Source organism: Mytilus trossulus, chromosome 7 (genome assembly GCF_036588685.1).
Source record: "Mytilus trossulus isolate FHL-02 chromosome 7, PNRI_Mtr1.1.1.hap1, whole genome shotgun sequence".
NCBI classification, from domain to species: domain Eukaryota; kingdom Metazoa; phylum Mollusca; class Bivalvia; order Mytilida; family Mytilidae; genus Mytilus; species Mytilus trossulus.
The window spans coordinates 68,696,299-68,715,132 of NC_086379.1; the positions used below are offsets into that span (position 1 = coordinate 68,696,299).

Sequence of the window (18,834 nt, forward strand, 5' to 3'; positions counted from 1 at the left end):
TGTATTCTGAAATTTATCTTGCAAGTTTTCATAATAAGAATGATGTAAGGAAATCTCTTTAATTATCAAATCAAATCTTTGTCATGCAGTTATTTCAGTTCGGAAACAGTTTTACCACTAGTCTTCGGCTGTTATTTAATAGTATGCAATACAACTCTTTGTAGACACAACCTTTTCCAATCTTGTGTCTTCTCTTTGCATACAAATTTCAATTCTGGACTTATAACTTGACTGCTGTTGACCAGCAATACATTGTGTATTGCAATCATCGGCGATTCTCTTGCTTCCTAACATCATCTTAAGGTTTAGAAGAATCACCTATGAGAGGATTACACTGGAACAACAGAAACACTGAAATGCAACAAAAGCAAACACCAACAAACATACATAAAAACAGACTATTTGATAACCACTGCCATTTTCCTAACTGGGTATAGAAAATTTAAGAACAAAAATATATGGTGGGCCAAACCTGGTTCTTTCTATGTTAGCATCAAAGAAATTAAAAAAGAGGGGTTTGTAATGGTGCACCGACATAAGAAATAACATTCTTCTCGAAAGATCCAGTATTGATTGTTATGGAAACAAGAAACTTTCAATGCCAAGTGCAGTCATGTTGTTACCATTTTTATTGTAGCAAAATGGGGATGCATATTGTCACCGTCTCTTTTGCCAGTTTAATACACATATTATAAATGTTTCAATTTAACATTTGACAGTTCGGAAGATTATTTCAAATTAGGTGAATAATTTCAATTTCTAAATTTGTGGTTTTTTTTTCAGAAGTCATAATTTAAGTTTATGACTTTCAAAGTATTTACTTGAATCTATCAAATTTTTACAGCTTTTTGTTAGGAGCATCCAATACATTCAATAAAAAGATTAGACATTTGCATGTTTTGCATAACGAAACAGTCATAATGTTAACTAAAATAGTTATTACAAACTTTGCTGTAGTTCTGACAAAACAAGCTTCCTAGCAGCAGAACTTTTTCTTACATGCCGTGAAAAAAACTCATATCTTGACGGGTAAGCAATTCCTTCATTTTAAATATTTTTAAACAAACATCACGAATCATAGAAAACGTCATGGATTCTAGCACATTTCCTTTGTTTATTCTGTTGTTAAATTATCAATAATGAATTGCTAAAATCAGAGACATATAATATGTCTCTGCTAAAATCTATCAGTCAATCTCACTTTTCTTCCTATCTTCAAAAAGCAACACATTTATAATACATTTAGAGAACAGATAGGGATGTTGTTGATGGAAAATGCTGTTAGAATAAAATAAGATGTCTTTAATTTATCAACATTATAACTTATTGCTTCAACTCTGAATGATTTCATAAGCTAAATTTCACAGTTAGCAATAGTTACATGGTTCTGCCAATCTACCGTCATTTTTCTGGATACAAAACTTTATAAAGCTCTGTATAAAGAAAGGTGCATAGCTGGATCGTCAAGATCTTCGACTTACCATCTTCCTAAAGTGTTGACTACTATTCTTAGTACATGTTAATTACTATTCTTTCTACAGTAAAAGAAGTAAAATATTGTATTTAGATATATTCAACCAGAGGTGTTAATCATATGTGGATTCTCAAAAGTTCTAAAGGTCTACTGCTAATAGCAGTAGATATTAAGAAGTTTTGAAAATTTTAGATAAAAAAAATCTCTGCAATTTTGCAGCAACATTAAATAAAGGCAACAGTAGTACACTGCTGTTCGCAAGTAATACATCGTTTGAGAGAAAACAAATCCGGGTTACAAACTTAAACTGAGGGAACACATCAATTATAAGAGAAAAACAACGTACCAACAGAAACACCTAAGTGCAACAAACAACCAAACAACAATGCAACACACACAGAAACGAACTATAAGATAACAACTGTCATTTTCCTGATCTAGTACAGGACATTTTAAGAAAAAAAGTGGGTTAAGCCTGGTTTTGTTGCTAGCAAAACCTCCTGATTGTATGGCAATGTTAAAGATAACACTAAAATGACTACAAAACAAATGAATGGTAGAACATTCAGGACAGAGAAATACACAAATACACAAATATGATTTAATACGCCCTACGCGTGTTTCTTCTACATAAGACTCATCAGTGACGCTCATGTCAAATAGTTAAGAAAGCCAAACAAACAAAAAGAGCATTGATGACCAAAAATTCCTAAAAGTTGTGCCAAATACAGCCAAGGTTATCAGACTGGGATAAGAATATCCTTAGTTCTTAGAATAATTCATACTTTTTCAAACAGTAAATCTATAAAAATGACCATATAATTGTCAACCGAAGTGGTGACTAACCACTGAATAAAAACTAATGCGTAAAACAAGCTAGTTCAGCACTTAAAAAAACCCAGCCGAACCACGCATTTTGTATGTCACCCGACTGGATCGACGCACAAAAGTGACACCACAGATAGATTAAGACCTCTTTTTTTAACGCTTAACACTACTTTTCTATATGCTTAATTGGAAGATCGATTTTACCATTTCATTAAACAGAACCTTTTCTCTAAAATGGTTATCGTTAATTTATATATATTTTTTATGAAGAACCACTGAAACTGATTCTATCAGAAAATATACTAAAGATGATATCATCAAAATGCTGGACTTTCAAATCGACAAATTTAGAGGAATAATATTTCAACAGACAGTTGGTATTCTAATGGGTACTATTTGTGCACCAATTCTGGCCGACTTGTTTTTGTACTCATATGAAGCAGAATTCATTCAAAACCTTTTAAAAGAAAAAAAATACATTCATTGCAATTTTATTTAATTCCTCTTTTAGATATATTGATGATTTCCTATCACTGAATAACACTTATTTCAGTCACTACTCCTGTGAACTTGAGACTAAATATACAACAACTGAAACAAGAAGGACTGCTTTGTACGTTGATCTTTCACAAGTATTGACACAGATGAATGACTTAACACTAAAATCTATCGGGTTGATTTCAACTTTCCGATTTCATCAATTTCCTATTTCGCAACAGTAACATACACTCTGCTCCGTCGTATGATGTTTACATATCTCAGTTGATACGTTTTGCTCGTGCATGTTCACACTATACGGACTTCATGTACAGGAGTGTGCATGTAAAGATTACAAATGACACTTTGTAAATTTTATGAACACCATCACTAATGGGTTGATCTATACAATGTGTCTGTGTCTTAACTAACAAATGTCATTTACCACGTCTTAGATTGTGGTTCAACATCTACAGTGTCTGTCTGCTAATACAGAACGTGAACTATTCCCGAATATTATTGTTTAACTGAGTGTACATTGGCATTGTTATACAACGTGTCTCGGTATTGTATACATCCAACATTCATGTATCTATTTATGATGTATCTGATGTGGTTTCGATTGGAATATGTGTTTTGTCTTGTTGTTTACAGTCCAAACTAGAGGCTCTAAAGAGCCTGTGTCGCTCACCTAAGTATATGTGAGTATTTAAGAAAGGAAGCAGATGGATTCATGACAAAATTGTGTTTTGGTAATAGTGATGTGTTTGTACATCTTACTTTACTGAACATTCTTGCAATTTACAATTATCTCTATCTATAATGACCTTGGCCCAGTAGTTTCAGTGGAAAATGTTAGTAAAAATTTACAAATTTTATAAAAATTGTTAAAAATTGACTATAAAGGACAATTACTCCTTAGGGATGAGAAAAGTAATTATAAAATAGCCTTTCAATTATCATGATAATTGTTTGGACTGTGCGAAAAGAATTGTATGACTTTCATGATAACATATTCGTTTTATAAGTGCGTCACTGTTTATTATGTCCTGTGGTGTTTGTCGTTGATAAAATATGTTAGTTGTTGATCTGCGGCTTGTATGTTGAGTAGACTATTATATTATTTGTTTGTGCGTTTCTCGGTGATTAGTCTTCGTGCGTGTGTTTGTGCTGCATTTCGATCACGCAATGTTGTCATTTTGCAATGATTTTGTTAACATTTCTATATCAGCGGGAGGTTTGACAAGCCATAAAACCAGGTTAAACCCACCATTTTTCTTTAAAATGTCCTTTACCAAGTCAGGAAAATGGCAGTTGTTATCAACGGTTCGTTTCTATGTAATTTGGCGTTTGTTTTTTGTTGCATTTCAGTGTTCCTGTTGTTTCTTTGTTTTCCACTTAAATTTGATGTGTTTCTCTCGGTTTTAATTTGTAACCCTGATTTATTTCAATAATATTCAAACGATTTGTGATTTTTGAACAGCGGTATACTTCTGTTGCCTTTATTCCTCATATACAGAAAAGACGTCATGCAGTCATGATTGAAGCATCCAAAAACATCCTTACTAATTGCAAATTTGTTCGTTGCTGTTGTTAATCTATGAATAAACTTATCATAGATGACGCATATCCAGTTGCGCTCGAATAAAAAAGTTAAAAAGCCAAATAAGAAACGTCATCAAACCACATTTTTTTTTTAATTTGTAACCCAGATCAACTTTAATACATAATTTGTTGCAAAAAGACTTGACACATCAGATCGGCAAGAAGCGTATATAAACTCATCATAGATACCAGGATAACATTTTGTATTTACCCCAGACGCGCGTTTCGTCTACAAAAGACTCATATGTGACGGTCAAATACAAAAAAGTTCAAAAGGACAAATAGAGGACGAAGTTTAAGTGCATTGAGGACCAAAATTTTCTAAAAGTTTAACAGCTTTGATATCCTATGATAAAAAAAAATGTTAAGTAATAGAATATCAAAAATTGAAAGTTTTGTAAAGGTGACACCAATTGTGTTGATGGCTCTACTACTTGCAAAACGGCTTTTATTGACTATTTATCCTGTAAAAATATATCCAAACATGACAAATGCCCAAACAACTCAGTTATTCAACAATGCACGTACTGCAAGCGTGAAATTATGAATGTGAGACATATTAAAATTTGAAAATTTGGCCAAAAAGACTTAAGAGTGAACCAAAAAAGATATTTAGGGCAAAAAGAGTACGAAGTTGAGCAGAATTGTGGACCCAATATTTTAAACAGTTTTTTTTCAACTACTGCTAAGCTTTTACAGAAAAAACGTTCAAATAATTAAAATAACAGAATTAATGAAATAAAAAACAAAAGTCATATAACAGAATTTGTAAAGAGGAGGTACGAAAAATGTGTACGGTCTCCATGTACCTATGAAATCAATCACTCCATGAAATATTTAATTTATGAGTCCAAGTAGGTAAAATTGTGTGTTTTGAACTTTGTTGGGTACTTATAGCTCTTAAGTTTCATGCACCGAGCTCCTTTTTTTTCCTTATTTAAGAAAAACAAAACTGAACCGAAAAAGACAAAATGAACCCCCTTTTTAATTTGTTTCTTTGACTACGTTTGATTGTTGCCTCGTGCAGTACTAATAATGTGGTCGTTTTTATAAATTTCCTGTTTATAAAAATTTGAATTTTTCGAAAAACTAAGGAATTTCTTATTCTATGCAATACCTTAGGCGTATTTGGCATAACTTTTTTTTGGAATTTTGGATCTTCAATGCTCTTCAACTTTGTACTTGTTTGGCTTTATAAATATTTTGATATGAGCGTTATACTGATGATTCTTATGTTCACGGAACGCGCGTTTTGTGTACTAAATTATAATCCTAGGTACCTTTGATAACTATTATCATATCGCTTCTCTTTTATATATTTTATCGGTCATGTTGAAGTAGAAAATATCGCCACTGTTGAACCATTAGATGAGAACGGATTGTATTGCTTTTAACTGTATGTTTTGTTCTAGCGTCACTTGTAGGTCTTTTGTTGTTAAACAGGCGTCTGGCGTACACAATTATTGACTTGATGTCTTCAGAGAGTAGTTTGACAACCACTAAGATGCCATTGCTGGAATTTTTTACCTCACTAAGTGTAACACAAGTCAAGTAGTAAACATTCATGTTTTGAGACTAGATATCATTGGTATTGCCATATGTTTATAAGTTTACTTTTTGTTAAACTTTGAATGGCCGAAGTATATATATCTTTATTTGACAAAACCTTTGGAAATTTTGGGGTCCTTTGTAGACGAGACGCGCGTCTGGCGTAGAAACAAAATTTAATCCTGGTATCTAAGATGAGGGGTGTTTTGCTCTTTAATTACGTAAATTTGTTTGGCGTTTGACTTTTATCTGAACCTCAATGATGTGTTTTTTGTAGATGAAACGCATGTCTGGCTAACACAATCAAGTGCCTTTGATGAGTTTCTTTTATGAATGAAATTTGCAGAAAACCCTAAACTAAAAATAGCAACACAATGTGTTGTTTCCAGGTATTGATCTTCCACGAAAGAGAAGGACGTACATTGAAAAGGCGAGAACAGTGGGAAGACACCAGATTTAATAGTTATAATAACGAAGATATAATAATCACCATGCAGTCAATATCCAGTTATAGAAAAGGTATTTTTTCAAATTTTTCTACCTATCAATATTTCGACTTCTATTATACACTTAGATTATACGGTTATCAAACTCTGATCTTTCAAAAAGAAAAAGATTTCAATCAAAATTAATTTGATATATATTGAAATACGTTATTTATCTAAATGAAATTATTGATACTTCTGTTCTGAAGAAATTTTTCAGTTAAACTTATTGAAAACAAGTAACAATACTTGATTTTATATTAGTTTTTCATTCAAATGAAAATTCCCACACCTAAAAATAGATCTACAGTAATATCTTTGTTTACTTAACAACTGTGTTATATATCATAAACGAGCTGGCTAACTTCCTTGACAGTCACATGATCGTAAACCCAGATAACAATTTGACAATACGTTCACAAGGATTTCGTGGCAGTTTCATTACTAAAGGATAATTATGACGCAAATAAGAAAAGGTAAATTTTATTCCATCGATACAGTTTTAAGCTCAAACATTTTAAATATCTAAAATGGTATTCATTTATGTTCTAAAACTTGTTCTTCGTCACTCTATGGGAAGTTAACTAGGTCAATTCGGTGAATAGAATTCATTTTGGATTAATAAATGTACATACTTAACTTTTTTTTTACTTTTTACAAAAATAAAAAAAATAAGTTTGGGTATTTTATTTTATTGCAAGAAAAGATCAGAATATTATTTTTAAATGCTATATTATATGTTGTATTTTGATACAGGATTTTTTATTTAAATGAAATGGTCTAACTATTCTTTTGTGATGTTTGATCTAGTTGAATTCACATTCTTTATATTTGTTTAAACTGAAGTATGGTTTACAATTTAAGAAGGACGAATATTTAAACTTTAGTTGTAACTTTATCTAGCTTACCGATCAAAGCATGTCTTTATTATAATCGGGATAGAGAATTATATACTAGTTAGTACTTGCAAAAACTTGCAATTTAAAAATAAGATAATGCAGCAATGATTTTAAACTTAGGTTAATGAGACATTACACGAAAAAATGACCTCCAAACGGAAGGTCATTAAATAGGTAATATACATACTGTTATCTTTTAGTTTGAAATCAATGTTCAACCAGTATTTGTCTAGATAAGACAACTAAACACGGCAAACGGACATGATATGAAATAAAATCGAAATATCGCGAAGAATTGTTAAAAACATTCAAATACATCCGATGCAATAATGATTTTCTTACTTAATAGTTCGATAATTAATTTTCAATTACATATCTACAACAAACACTTGACCTGACAAACGTGTGAGTTTATCTCAATGAGTTGTGTATATTAAACTACCATGATGTAAAAATTTCATACTTAGATTTATTTCCTGGTTTTTGGCAGATAATATCAGGGAATATGCTGATTTTGAAACTACAAAACTTTTCACAAATAACATTTGATATATACCCACAAGTTTTAAAATTGATCGATATCAAAAATTTTATTTAAACAATGAGAAATAATCAAATCCATCACAAAAATAAGCTCAGTTTTTCAGTTGGTGTTAGTTTAACTTTTAACAGATGGCTAAAAAGAGTTGGTCACGCTTAATTTACGTATTTTATTTGTTGATTTCCAAAGTTAAATAATCTAAATTTCAATTTAAACTCTTACATTTGTGTCTCTTTTGTCTTCTTTGCTATTTTTTGTTCATGCATATAATATACGCTCCATTCTTGCTGATCTGATGAGTCAATTCCTTTCAACAGATTTGTACTAAAGTTGATCTGCGTTATAACTTCTAAAAAAGTATATTTTTGACGACGTACTCTGATTTCGAAGTCACTTTGAAATCGTTGTTTTTCGTGTTCGTCTTTATTTTGTGGTTAGCAAGCACGTCAGTGTTGACACGAATATCAATTATATGGTCATTTTATAAATTTCCTGTTTTGCAAAATATGAATTATTCTAAAAAAAATAAGGATTTTATAATTAGGCAATTATAACCTTACAAGTTTGGCACAACTTTTTGGAATTTTGGATCATCAATGCTCTTTAACTTTGTACTTGTTTGACTTTATTACTATTTTGATCTGCGACTCACTAGTGAGTCTTATGTAGACAAAACGCGAGTCTTGCTTATGAAATTAAAAGCGTGGAGTGGTACGTTTGATAACTATTAGCAGGTCGAAATGTACTATTGTATTGTTTATATGTGTATTCTCTATCCTAAATGCTCTTGCATTTATTTGTACTGTAGTCCTGTCAATTAATCTTGTCATTTTAGTTTTTTTTTTTAACATTACCACACAAGCGCGATGTTTGGCTAGCTACAACACTAGGTTCAATCCACCATTTTTTTCTTAAAATGTTCTGTAACAAGTCAGGAAAATGGCACTTATGTTATCTTATAGTTCATTGTTTTCCTCTTATAGTTGACATGTTTCTCTTGGTTTTAGTTTTTAACCCGGATTTTTTCTCTCTCAGTCGATTTATGACTTTCGAACAGCGGTATATTACTGTTAACTTTATGCAAAAATGAAATATAGAAATGCAGAATGTTATCAATTTTCAGTTTAGGTTCAATGAACCAAAGGTGTTTGCAAATTGAAAACGTAATATCTGACATTTCACTCATTATTTTTTTATTGGTCTTAAAGGGGAAGGTCCATAAGAATCAAAATAAAGTCGGTTGTTAAAAAATATCACATACAGAAAATTCATTCTCTTGACTTGAAATTTGCTAATTCCAGTAAAAATATCAACCCATCATTTGCGGACAATTGCAATCTAAGATACCAAAAACAATCCCAATCTAACTCTATTCGTTGTACAAACATCACTTAGCAAGAAGCATTTATTCCCCTTTTAATCAAGTTATATTCTTATCTAATTAAATAAAGTCTGTCTAATATAAATGTATCTTCATTTTTTTTCTTCATATTTCAGACGTGTTAACGTTTATGCCATTAACGTGTACATGGGCTCGAGAACTGATGGAGAATGTGGAGAAAACTTGTCTTTCAAAGGGTCCACTTAGGGGTTGGATTCCCATGAAAATGCATATAGTTGACAACCCTGATCTTGAAGAAGCATTTGAAGATAGAAAAGCAGCTCTTCGAAAAATGGTAAATTGAACTTTAATATCATTTGATTATATTATCATCTATGTTAAAAAGAGTGTAGTAAAATTATGAAATAGTGAAAATATTTGTTTATGATATGTATAGAATGAACAAGTATGACGATGTTTTTAGTACTAATATGATAGAAATGTTTTAGACGAATCAGAACTTACAATTGTTATAAAAGCGAAAAAATGCAAATAGTCTAATGCCGTTTTAATAACACAGATAAGTGAAATAGACCACTTTCGAGTTCATCCGTCACCGGAAAAAAACTCGTCAATTATACGCGCCTTTATCACCGTCATCTGTGCGTTTAGGGGCGTCGTCACTTCCTTACAATGTTGAGCGAGTGGTTGGAAAATTATAATTCTATATTGTACGAATTATTCGGCAAATTGAATTCTGAAAATAGACAATCAACACTGCTGTCATTAGGGAATTGTCAGTAAGTACCTACAGAGCAACCATTATTTCTAGTTTATCCTGCACAAAAACGATCACTTAGACGCTTGATGAACGTAAATAGTGCAGGGATATAGGCGAGCCCCTCTATCTGGTAAATGACGTCATAAAGGCGTGCATAATTGACGAGTTTTTGCCGGTGACGGATGAACTCGAAAGTGGTCTATTGGATAAGCCTGTAATTGTCCTGTAATATTGAGAAAACATTAATGTCAAATATTCTTTATTTGCTCTAATTTTTTTTAGGGAAGAACTGACGAAGAGTTGAAAGAGGAGTTCGGTTTTTTAGCTGAGTCATGGAGATCTGTTGTGAGCATGTGTAAATATGGTGTCCGATGCTCAGAGAAAAAGACAAATATATTGGGTGACACGCGTGCTGGTCTTCACTTGAACAGAAACTACGATATGCTCCTTCGATTTATGACTTTCAGGAACTTCATAACTGCCAGATGCATTGTCGTACTGAGGGTAAGTTGTTTACATATGCAATTGTTGACCATATGAATATATATATACCGAAGTGTAACGTATTCGTTTCATTACAATGATTATTACCTTTTAAGTAAATTAGATAACCATTGCTTAAAAAAATATATGTGCTCTTCAACTTTGTATCAGGTTTCGGATTTTCATATATTTTATATTTGACTGTCCCTTTGGTATCTTTCGTCCCTCTTTTAGCATCGAAAACAACGAAGATATATTTATTGTTAACATGCGCATCATTTGCGGTATCATTTGTACTATTTAATGTTAAAATGGGCAATTTTTTTCGTATAAAATGTTGAAAACTAATAAATAATCACACTTGTTTTCGGTTTGCGCTACTATATTTTCTGTTTAAAGATAATATTAGACTAGCTAATATATGTAGTTTTCTTTGAAATTGACGGAAATTCAATATTGAAATATTGAGCATGTACAAGTCTTTTCTATTTTTACGCACACATTGATTAAAACCAAAATTTGACGTTAGTTCAATGTCCATGTATTATTTATAAACAACAAAATGTTCTATTGTTCACAGGTGATTCCAGGGAGAGTAAAAAAGGTTATGCCTAGGTTTAAAGGGAGAACACTCATGCATCCGTCAAAACACTACGATTCACACACATCGATGATACAACCTGATCCAAACATAACTATATGTGAAGGACTTGCACATAATTTTGTGAGTAACTACTCTTCATAATAGACTTGGTTTTGATATATGATTTGTTATCTCAATATAAGAAAAAAGATGTGGTACAATTGCCAATCATGGTTATTTGTAGTTTTATTGTTTTATCTTATAGTTTTATATCTTGTTTCTTTAATGCTAAAACAAAAACAAAACTAAAACGTATAAGCAACGATATTATTGCATTACTAGTAACTTAATTACTTACATGATAACATCGAATCGAAACATTCAATTTGACGTGGCACATAAGCCTGTCATAATAGACAACTGTAAATTTCACATAAGCATGTCACAATAGATAACTATATATTTCATAAACAGTATTTTACTGTTTTTCGTTTATGCAAGTAACATCTCAAAAAAGAAACCGTAGAAGGTAACGAATGTTTTTACCCTAGGCATTTTCCGCCTTTGAATGTCCATTATCAGTATATTTTCATCTCTCTTAAATGTTTATTTTTCCAATCCTTTCAGATTTATATTTACCAACTGGATGAGAAGTCAAAGCTTCCTCTGATGCATCCTCGTCAAGCTGTACCGTATGCAGTTATACAATTGAGGCAGCCATATCGTGTAACAGTAAATCGTCCATTCCTATCATTCCGTGATAGATTTCTTGCGCAGATGAAACACAAGGACACATCAAATGGTTACAAGAGTTATAGAACTTATATAAAAAGACGTCATTTAAAAGGGACTGAAAGGAAAAGAAGCAGAAGTCGGAGTCGTAAAAGTGATGAACGTAACAGGAAAAATGAACACTCTGATAATTCACAGGAAACTGACAATTCTACTAAAAGAAGAACACGAAGAAATGAAATGCCTAAGCTTAAGCCCGTAAGAAAACGATCAGAAACACCAACGAAACGATCTTCCTCTGAGAAAGATCAACCTGCAAATGCTGAAACCGATAAATCTTGTATTAAAACAAAACTTCAGAAAATCGAGGAAGAGATAAAACTACGTCAGTCAAAATTGACAGAGTTACGACATATCAAATCAAATCATGACATGGAGAAAAATGAAAACGATGCTGTTAAAGAAGAGTTAACAACGACTGATAGTTATTCGTCTTCCTTGACAGAATCAACTGGTTGTGATGTAGAATTTGCACCCAAAATCAGTTGTGTTTATTCTACATCTAGCATCGACAATATTGACATGATCGATCCTGCCATAATTAGGTATAGGGAATTAAGTAGTGGTGCTTCAACACCTACATTAGATGAACCTGGGGACCAAGGAGCTACGCAATCTGGGAATGTTGCTATCGGAAAAGATTCAGATATGACAGACAATACAGATCAACAAAAACAAATTGCCTGTTCTGTAACTGCTGAGTCTGATGTAAACACACAGAGAGAAAACTTTGACACTTGTAAAACCACAATTGATGCAACAAATGACAAATGTGATGGCAAAAATGAATCTAAAACCCACAATAGGGAGGAAACAGATAATACATTAAAAACAGAAAAGACAATCGTAAAGGATGAGCATGAAGTGGAAAGTTCAAAACAGGATGATAGTAATAACGTTGAGGAATGTGTTAAACATGGAAGTGAAGAACCAATTGAAGGTTCGTCAACTGATAAAAACTTTGACATTAAAACATTATTCAGAGAAGCAATTTACAAAATGGATCCCTCTGATTTGTACGAACTCTTAACAGAAAAATTAGCTGGTGGTGAAGAAGAACATTCAGATGAAGGATTACAACAACAAAATACAACAGAAAGTAACAATAAAGTTGAAAATGAACACAGTGGTGATGTTGTTGGTCTGGACTTATCATGTAAGTCTAAATGTAATGTCCAAGACAACAAAGTAGATGTGAAAGAAAATGCTGCAGACGATAACAGTTGTAATACAAATTTTGAAAGTAAAACACCTGAAACAAAGGAATCACACATGTCTTGTGCTGTCAGTGCTGTAGAAGATCATAGTTATTCTGCATCAAAGGAGTCTTGCATTGCAGGTTTGGACAATCTTGATATATTAGCAAGAGTAGCATCAGAGTTGCAAGCGGCTAAAGTAGTAGATTGTAAAACTAAAACTAAAAGTAAAGCGATAACATCAGCCATTAACATCTTGAATGAAAACAAACAGGAGCAGGAATACATCTTCGACGCAGAAAAATTCAACCCGAATCTAAAGGGAGAACCTGTTGTTTCTTTAAGAAAGATAGATTATAGTAAAACACATGACATCAAGCAACACGTAAAAGAAAATGAAAAGAAAGCTTGTGGTATTTCTTCCTCCATAAAGGAGAATTCATTTTTAAGGGTGAAAATTGAACCAATTGAAAATGAAACTGTTTGCCTCGAAACTGGTCGTAGTAATTCCAAAACAAATCAGGCTACAAATAAACGAAAAAATGATAAGAAATTGAGCGGATTAGAAAAAGAATTGTCCTCTCTCATGTCTTCAAATATATCCCCAGTTATAGCTTCTACTAAACGCAAAACAGCTAATTCGGTAGCAGCTGCCTTTGCTGCTTCAGAGCAACCTCCTTTACAAACAAAAAACATAAATGTAAAGACCGCCAAACATCACAAAATGATTAAACAGGACGACACAAAAACAAAGGAAGAAAATGAACCTTCCACAAAATCCCCGAAAGAATCAAATAGCCAACCCGCATCAACTCATGATAAGATCTCAGGAAACCAAGAGCCAAAGTTTACCTGCCGAGAAAATCTTTTCGAAAAGTTTGCATCTTCTGATGCAATAGAAAAAAGTTTTGATAAGGAAACGGATGCTCATAATGAATTGTCTCCAACAAAGGTACAAAACACAAATGTTGAAACACAAGAAAAGACATCACAAGAAATCGCAAAGACAGTTATTAAGCAAGAGCCAGGTGTGTCTGATGTCTTATCATCAAAATCACTATCTTCAACGTCTGTTGCTAAAGTATCGTCCGACAAAGCAAAGGGAAGTCATAAACCTGATGATCATCTTTTGATAAAAAAATTAATGTCACCAACTTCTGATTTAGATGAATCTATTATTGATCTTATGAATAAACAAGTAACTGAGAGTATGATGCAGTCAGACTTGTTTCTGAATGGACTAGCTGTGAATGTGAAGCAAGAACCGATTAGTCCAAAACAGGAATTTAGTTCAGATGAACACAAGTCAGTTTCAAAAATTGAAAGCTGTAACACCAATAAACTATCAGATGAATCAAGAAAGCATGACAAAAGCAAAACAACAGAAGTAGATCTGCCTCAATCTATTGTAGTTATTAAGAAAGAGCCACTAAGCCCTGTTGCAGAATCGTTTTCTGAAAATGATAAAAATACGGAGGAAAATCAACAAAAAAGTCAGAATACAGACTCCAATGTTTTTAAGCAATCAGAAAATCTGCCAATAACAACAGTAGAATCAAAGGAAATCACTACCGAAATCGATAAAACACTTAAAGACCTGGAACAAGTTATAGGTTTATTTTCAAATAGGGTACGAAGCAACTCAGGAGATGCGGACAAAGATAATTTTTCATCAGATAAAATTGGTGAAAAGGCAGTGAAGTCTAGTGAAAAAGATTTAAAAATGAAAAAGTTAAAAACTCTTTCGGACAGTACACCAGATGATACCAGCGGGGAATGTATAAAGGAAAGTTTTGAAAAGGGTACAGACCACCACATCAATGGTAAACAGAGTGAACTTAAATCTACCGACTTACCCGAAGCGTATGCTACGGCCAATACTGGTGACAAAACTATGGCGGAATACATGCCTATTGAGGTTATAACTGGAAATTTCCCGCCAAAGAAATCTTCTGCAAATAGCAAAACTTCAAATTCAATAACATTGACTGAGACGGAAACTACAAATAATAAATCTGCAAACAGTTTATCGAAAACAGCTGAATCATCTTCACAAAGGTCTCCAGTTTCATTGACTAATCAGAATATTGATAAAATACAAAATAAACATTTGTCAAAAAAGCAAAGCAGCAAAACTGATGACACATCAAGGGCTACACGTGTTCTCAATGCAGTGTATAATGAACTTACTTCGACTGAAGCCTCAGGTGTCGTCAAACGGATCAAAAAGGAACCAGTTACAGAAGATGAATATTATGGTATCACTTCGCAAAATCTCATAGCACCAACAAAAAAGAAAACTGGTAAATTTAAGTCGACTGTGACTGAAAAGCAAGTTAAAAGAAAAATATCAGAATCGACATACAGTTCAGATTCATCTCCTTATAGGGATTCATCAAAAGTACACAATCAAAATCGGACTCACAAACATAGAGCACCAACAAGGAGTGAGAAAGGTAATGATACTAGTAATAAATACACAACCCCGGGCTCAAATCAATTGCAAGCAATACGAACTCATTATTCAGCATCGACAAATAATGATAACCAAGATAATAAGAAAGCACTTCATTTGAACAGTACTGATCGATCATCAAAGTCAAAAATACGTGAACGCAGATCTAAGTCTAGAAGCTCTGAAAGTAGCTGTTCATCTTCCACTAACAGTCCAGTGGGAAACTTCAGGACATCAGTTTCTAAAAACTATTCAAATTATTCACGTTATAATGCAAACAGTCCCAAACAATTTCAGTCAATTGATAACAGAACCTGGTTTGTCAAAAGCAAATGGGATAATACAGAAGGTAAACGGCCAAACAACTCTACCAACAATCAGTATAGCTTTGGTTCACAATCTAGGAAAAGCTATGACAACAACGCTAGGTTGAACATTAACCCTTCTAGGAATAGCCAACCACAGTATCGTCTAGGAAATCAGTCATACAATACACCAAACTCGACCAATCAAAATCAAAGAAAAGGTTACATCGGTGGACGTATACAAAATCAAAATACGTTCTATTCTTCCAGTCATAATAATCAGGTAAAGGCAGCAAATTTCAACTCGACATCGTATGGTTCATCTTTTAGTAATAGTCAGAATGAGATAAACGATAGGAGCAAGCACTTGAATGCTTATCCTAGGGTGTCTATTAAACGAGAAAGAAGTAATTCAATAGATAGAAGTGAAACATCAGAGTATAAAAGACTCCGAAGTGTTTCTCCCGATCATGACAAAAGATACGACAGGAAAAGACAGAGAAGTGATTCACGCGACAGAACATTGTTATCTACGTACAAAAAGTATAAAACTGACGACCGTGACCGGAAATCATTTTTCAGAAAAAGTAGAATTCGTAGTAGGTCACGCGACAGAGATAGTAGTAGTTCTAGTGATCGTAGTTTGCCCTCGAAGAATCGGGTAACTTCTTATCGCAGTGCCTCACCAAAGAATAGGACAAGCTCTAATCGTAGTTTGTCACCTAAGAACAGAGCAAATTCGTATCTTACCACCCTGTCCCCAAAAGACCGTTTAAATTCTTATCAACATGCTAACAATGCAAGGTATGATTCATATCGCCAAACATCTCCAAAGCGTCACACAAGTGGTCTGATCAGTGATGTTAGTTGTCGTGAATATCCCTCAAGCACGTCAGGTAGTAAGGAACCCAAAGAATCAGATATCAATAATACATTATCAAAGGCAATGTCGACTTTGTTGAAGAAGATAATTTTTGATGATAAAAGTAATGATAACAGCAAAGAGGGCAGAATGGCAGAAATGGTTCTAGACATGGTAAAAGCGCGAGTGACTGAAGACAAAATTAATCCTGGTGACAAACTTGGTAATCACACACAGGCAATATTACAAGAACCACATAAATCTGTAAACGAAGCAAAAAGAACATATTCTAGTAATACAAATACCTCAACAAGAACACAAGGAGAATCTACCTTTGAACGACCTAAGACTACAAGATTTTCGTCGGTAAACAGACCGACATACAGTATGGTAAACAAACCTGCCTACAACAATTACAACCGATCAACTTACAGTTCAACATACAACAATCAGTATAAAACAAGATATAATCCAAGCATGAGATCACGTGGTTTCTCTAGTAAAAGAGGATTCATTTCTTCTTCAAGGCCTTGGTCAAATACAACATCAAATTTTAATAGCAGACCTTTTGATTCAAGGTCAAATTTTAGAGGCAGAGGATTTAATAGGCCTATACATCGGGGTACCTACCAAAATGTGTCATCGCGGGGTAGTTCAAAATTTACAGAAAAGGAAAGTAGGTCTAAAGACCGAAAGGATAATCTTTCTAGAGACGTCAAGACTGATCGTTCTAGAAATAGGAAAGACTTCCATTCTAGAGACAGTCGATCGACTTCAAAGTAGATACACGTGACAATGTTGATGTCTGATCTCATTACAATTGACTTTGTAGTGGATGTTGGTTCAAAACCAGATGTCTGGTCTTGTCAACAAAATGTAAATACAGATTGTTTCATTCATCCTTAGATTAAAATGTATTGATATACTGATATCAGGTGTAAATGTGGATTGGTGATATTATAATGTATTGAAACCAAAGAATTAATGATTTACAAAAATATGCAAAGCAGATGGTGTTATTGTGTTGGAATTGTGACTGGAATCATTTCTGAAAACAAGAAAATGCAAATCAATAATATCATTAACTAATTGACATTTTGAAAGCTACAGCACAAGTTAATTGTTGTTTTCTTTCCTTCGATCACATAGTTTTTTTACCAAAAAATTTAAAGGTTGATGCAGAAAGAAAATCATATTGTTGATGTAACATAATTTTGTGTAATTATTTATTTCTCAGTTAATACTTATTATGTACATTGAAATTTTAAGTGTGGTATTGTTTTGTTACTTATGATTTTACTTAATATAATAGAGTTTAAATTGATTTTATCATTTTCCTGTTTTAATCTATTTGTAGCTAATATTGTTTTCTACTCGACATGGGGATATTGTTGAGTATCTTTTTGACATGTCTTATAATCATCCAAAGAAATAAAAATGACAGGTATAACGTGTTTTTTCTTCTTCTTTAAACTAGATTCTTTATGCATTTGTTCATAAAATATATTTTTTGCTATTTGTTGATACATAATGTCAATTCAGAATTCAATCTATCTCATTTTCTCGATTTTTACGCATTTAGGCGTAATAAGAGTATATCAGCTTTATTTCTTATTGCTGATTTTCCTTTCTCTGATGAGGCTGTTCGATAAACTCCTTACTATTTGATATACATTTCTCGATTGCCTCTATAAACACGTTTAAAACTTTCAGTTTTGATTCAAAGGTATAGTTGTACAACTAAAATGATTAAAGACAAGAATGCAATCAAAAATTTACTTCATGTTATCATAAATGTGGTACTACGGTTCCTTTGGATGATATATTTGATATTCAGCTTTTTATAGTATAATGAATGATTGTTGAATCAATAAAGAATGACAACCGTCCCAAAATATTTCATTTTTGTTGGAGAAATATATTAATAAAACATTTGAATTCTGTAGACTAACGGTGTACTTCACCTGTGTTCAATATAAACCAATAAAAAGTGTATGTTCAGTGGGGAAATACAGCGAAAGAAATAAAAAAGTATAAAAAAAACAAGTTTGGTAAATGGAAATTTTTTCAGAAAACATCATTTCTAAATCTATCTATTTATTCAATGAAAAATGGGGATCTTCAGTTTTTCTGTTGTTTCAATTCTTGTGGTTCTGTTACTCATTTTATATGGACTAGTACACTTTTATGTTTGACGAT

At 32.6% G+C, this 18,834-nt stretch overlaps 1 protein-coding gene across 1 annotated transcript; it reads left to right on the forward strand.

Moving 5' to 3' along the window:
- The first annotated feature begins 6,306 nt into the window (after positions 1-6,306).
- On the forward strand, positions 6,307-17,419 carry LOC134726621 (putative uncharacterized protein DDB_G0282133). The gene is made up of 5 exons (XM_063591033.1): positions 6,307-6,451; positions 9,355-9,533; positions 10,242-10,463; positions 11,023-11,166; positions 11,653-17,419. The coding sequence occupies exons 1-5, from the start codon at positions 6,307-6,309 to the stop codon at positions 17,416-17,418; spliced, it is 6,456 nt and encodes a 2,151-aa protein (XP_063447103.1). The 3' UTR covers position 17,419.
- The last annotated feature ends 1,415 nt before the right edge of the window (positions 17,420-18,834 follow it).

Excerpts from the sequence above, each read along its gene's own strand:
- LOC134726621 (XM_063591033.1), top strand. The coding sequence starts at position 6,307 with ATGTGTTGTTTCCAGGTATTGATCTTCCACGAAAGAGAAGGACGTACA. Across the intron at positions 10,464-11,022 it reads GATGCATTGTCGTACTGAGG|GTGATTCCAGGGAGAGTAAA; the intron begins GTAAGTTGTTTA and ends TATTGTTCACAG. Across the intron at positions 11,167-11,652 it reads AAGGACTTGCACATAATTTT|ATTTATATTTACCAACTGGA; the intron begins GTGAGTAACTAC and ends CAATCCTTTCAG.